We start from the raw sequence: 4,453 nt of genomic DNA, 5'->3' as shown, positions 1-4,453 counted from the left end.
CAGAGAAACGGAATAGAGTTGGATGGGGAGAACTGAGAGAAAAACAAAAGCAAGGGAAATGAAGAAATGATTGAAAGAATGAGTAAGTCTTGGAGATTTGAGACAAACAACTTGTGTGTGTGTATGTGTGTGTGTGTAGCAGCAGCTGAGTATCACTGCGCATGTCACAAGTCCGCCATTGATAAAATTTCGTAAAACGCACACATAACATAAATACATACGCATATACACACTCACATAAAGACATACGCGTATACATATATACGTAGATACACATGCTTATACACACACATACAAATACGCACGCATATATACACATTTTATAGTATAAGTTCGACGTCAATAACACTACAGTTGCCAGCCCCGTCCCGTTTATTCGTTCTACTACCGTCCGTCATGGACCTTAAATAATCCTGTTAACTGCTAGAATCATTATGGATCTACGAATTCTCAATGCTCGTCATTCGAACTGTGTTTTTGAGTCCAGTTTGTTGTGAACAAAGCTGCAGAAACAGAACGAAGCATTTTGTCTTCGTAAGTAAAATTTACAAACGCTTAATTAGAAGAGAAAGCACATCACAGCTACACAAAAACCTCTGCCATCACCCGTCCGTGTATTTCATTAATTTAATTTGATACATGTATATATTATATACATCTAAGTTGAACACCTGTGTTCACTAATGTTTACCTATTTTCCACCACTTCTCGTTGCTGTTTATTGAAGTGAACAAGATTCTATTTGCTCCACACAGCCGTCTCGTGGCTGTCAAATGTTTTGTCACAACTTTGTGTAGCCTTGAAACGGTTTCCAGCCGAGTTAGCCTTTCCCAAAAATGTACCACAAAAACAACCACAATTACCAGGACAACAGCTTTGATGAAAACAGTCCAGCATATTCTTCTGAACTTCTATTACCGGCTCTGCCTAACATGCGGCCAACAACGTATGGCTGTCCTTATATTGAGCTCCATGAAAGGACCACTGAGTACCAAACGACTAAACACAGCCTCAGATTTTTTTGTCTGTCCGGCTTACAACATTTTTCACATACTTCGTCCGTAACCTTCATTTTGTCCATACTTTTATTCTACGCTTACACATTAGTTAGCTTAACTGAAGCTGACAAATTACCATCGGATCGATATCATGGTGAGACTTTTATATATCTATCTGTATACACATTTGACCATTGTTAATTAACTTCTGTTGCATCATTGAAAGATTCACGATTAACTTGTTACTAATTTTTATTAAGGGTGTAGAATTGGTGGAGACAATTTAGAGGTACCTAAACATTTTACGGTGCTTTGTTCTGTAAATGACTTCTGGATTAAAATTCCCATGGGGACGGCTTTGCTTTTCATCTTGGGTGTTCGATGATATGGGTGCACTTAACAATATTCCATCGACCGTACTCCTCTTCTCTCTCCCCAAAAATGTCCTCGAATAATCAAAAAAAAATTGTTAACATTGTTGGACTTTTGAACTGTCCGACGATTGGTTATGACAGATATGGTAAAATGTATGTTTAAATTAATGATAGTATTTAATCCTTTTAGGTTTTGAGTTCAAATGTAACCCTTTGTCCACCAAAGCGAGATGAAATATGTACCAGTAATATCATAGGTCAAGCCAACCGACTATTTTCTGCATACACCATCAAAAGTTGGTATTTTGCCTAATCATAAGAAATAATAATTTTTGGGTTCTCGTTTCTGATGAAATATAAGAAATACTTATGATGTTAAGCGTAAATGATTTTGGTTCAGCCTCTTGAATGGCTACAGGCGATCACTGAACCAACCATCGTCCATCACCGTTCTGCTTACGTAGGAATTATTGTCCGTTTTTCTTGCAAGACACAGACATACACTAGACATGTCTATTGTAAAACTATAAAACCTCGTGTTATATAATCGGGTGTACTGATGATACTAGCCACGTGTGGCAGGGTGGCTGGCATCTGCTGTCGATAATTTAAGGTTGGAAGTTATTGGAAGAATTATTATGATAGACTTTAATACATTCATTCTTGCTTAGCTGGCTTGTTTTTGGCTCGGTTCGTTTTCAGCAGCTTGTCTTGTAAATCGCCTGCAGTCAAACATCACCGTACCAGCCAAGTTCTTCACTAGAATAAACTGTTATTGTTATCTGATGTCGGATTTCATAACCAACTTGATATTCATATTATCGTTGTTATTTAATTAGTATGTTGATGTCTTTTATAGAAATAAGGATTTCTGGTGTATATGGAGAACCTGGTAGATTGTGTGACGTTCATGGTTAACAGCTGTAATTGGGAATTGAACTCAGGCTCAGCTCAACGACATAACACTTCTACAACGCACCTTATTTATTATATAACGAAAGTTAATATTTACAGATAAAGATTTTCTTTCACTTAACAGAATTCGTGTTTATGAGACGTTCTTAAAAATCTGGGACATTTTTGCCTATATATAAAAAAAAATGTTTTCTGTTATTATTTTATAACATTGATCGAAAAACAGTTAGTTTGGTAAACTTAAACTTCTATTCATATTTGATGTTAGTCATCTATATATTTCATGTAATGAAACTTCTGTGAGAAGTCTTGATCTATTTGTTTAGTTGAAACTTTGTACGTCGCAGTCATGTAGAAGACGAGTTTAATTTTAGACGAAGTTGGCAAGCGACAGGTATAAGTTGCTGAGTTTGCAAACACTCTTGTCAACTTAAGTATTTAATTGTGCATTATCTGTTTCCACCATACAGTAAGCACGAACTTCATTGTTATACAAATTTTATTTCTTATATACTGATCATATTGAATAAATTAAATATATCCAATAATATTAATAGTTTCTAAGTTAGGCAATTTTGAGGCGAGGCGTGAGTTGTTAACACTATCAATTCCTGTACATTGACTCCGGTGGGATTTGAACCCAGATCGTAAAGAGCCATGAGAAATATCGCAAAGCATTTTTTCTGACGGTTCAAGCTGCCTTAATCCTTTCTACTATAGGCACAAGGCCTGAAATATTGGGGGAAGTGGGGCTAGTCGATTACCAATGTTCAACTGGTACTTATTTCATCGACCGCAAAAGGATGAAAAGCAAAGTCGACCTCAGCGGAATTTGAACTGAGAACATAAAGACGGACGAAATGCCGCTAAGCATTTTGTCCGGCGTCCTCACGATTCTGCCAGCTCGTTGCCTTGGTAATAATTTCTAATTTAGGCACAAGGCTAGCAATTTTCAAGGGGCAAGTCTTAGTCGATACCATCGACCCAGTATTTCATTGGTACTTTATTTTATCGATACCGAAAGAGTGAAAGCAAAGTTGGCCTCGGTGGGATTTGAACAAGGAACGTAAAGAGCCGGAAGCGATACCGCAAGACATTTTTGTCCGACGTTCTAACGATTCTGCCAATTCGATAAAAATAGTGACACGTAATGCATATGGATTTATTTATTTATTTATTGTTTTTACTTCTTGTGATACCCTCCACCCTTTTTGTAACTAGTTTATTTCTTTTGCAGACGTCAACCCAACCAAATTGTCCGTTTTCTAAGGACTCTGCTCTAAACTACTGAAAACATGTTTTGATTTTATATATACCTATTAACTCCATTTTAATATATTTCTTAGTACCCCACTTATAGATTTCTAAATTGCTCTTTATTTAGTTTAGAAACAAAATGTAAACTTGTTTACAGTTGAGTTAACGTTTTATTATTATTATTATTTTTAAGCCCAAGTAAACTGGTCGATCAAAATATATGATCAAATGCATTCCGTCCGTGACCATCCCATTTTTTTCGTAGGCACAATACACAGACCTAATCAGATTATCTAATTTGGTCTTTTTTTTTTTTACGGTAGAATGTGATTTTGTGGGAGATCTAGCTGCTATATTTCAATGATTATATAAAAACTTAACCCCATCTTCCACTGAATACCTTTTTAAAATCATTGAGGAAAGGTATTTCATAATTCTGTGAAGGACCTCTTCTCGTTTGGTAATCTACCTATCACTTTATTTACTTGTCCGGGTCACTCTTTAATTAGTTGGAAGTCCTACCTTTGTATTTACGTCTTCCTTGTTTGCTAAGCTCCAACGCTTTCGTTCTTGTTCGAGCTGGACGAAGAAATAAAGGGGGAAAAATAAGGAGCGAAGGGAACATGCATATTATGTATGTGTGCGTGTGTCAATAAGTGTAGTAAACATGCAGATATGGAGGTTGTTTTCATTAAGGTATCGATTGATGTGGATTGTCCTAAATCTGTGTTGTTTTGCCGCCGTTTTTAGGTCAATTATCGACTGCTTCTTACGCATATGTAAATGTTGTTTACGATAGATTCGCCTATTTGTGTGTGAGAGAGATAGACGTGAAAGGGGTTGGACGTGTATGCATTTGGTTATCTAATAAAAAAATATATATATGTTTGTATGTGTGTGTGTGTGTGT

General features: G+C 36.3%; 1 protein-coding gene across 1 annotated transcript in view; it reads left to right on the top strand.

The window, feature by feature from the left end:
- Positions 1-209: 209 nt before the first annotated feature.
- The window catches only part of LOC106881444 (uncharacterized), a 47,407-nt gene continuing 43,163 nt past the window's right edge, over positions 210-4,453 (top strand). The window contains exon 1 of the mRNA XM_014931832.2: positions 210-1,152. Within this exon, the coding sequence (XP_014787318.1) occupies positions 837-1,152 (316 nt within the window). The 5' untranslated portion in view covers positions 210-836. The remainder of the gene's footprint in view (positions 1,153-4,453) is intronic.

This window comes from Octopus bimaculoides, chromosome 4 (genome assembly GCF_001194135.2).
Source record: "Octopus bimaculoides isolate UCB-OBI-ISO-001 chromosome 4, ASM119413v2, whole genome shotgun sequence".
In the NCBI taxonomy this organism is placed as follows: Eukaryota; Metazoa; Mollusca; class Cephalopoda; order Octopoda; family Octopodidae; genus Octopus; species Octopus bimaculoides.
The sequence above is the reverse complement of the archived record's forward strand: the minus strand, read 5'-3'. Positions and strand labels throughout refer to the sequence as shown.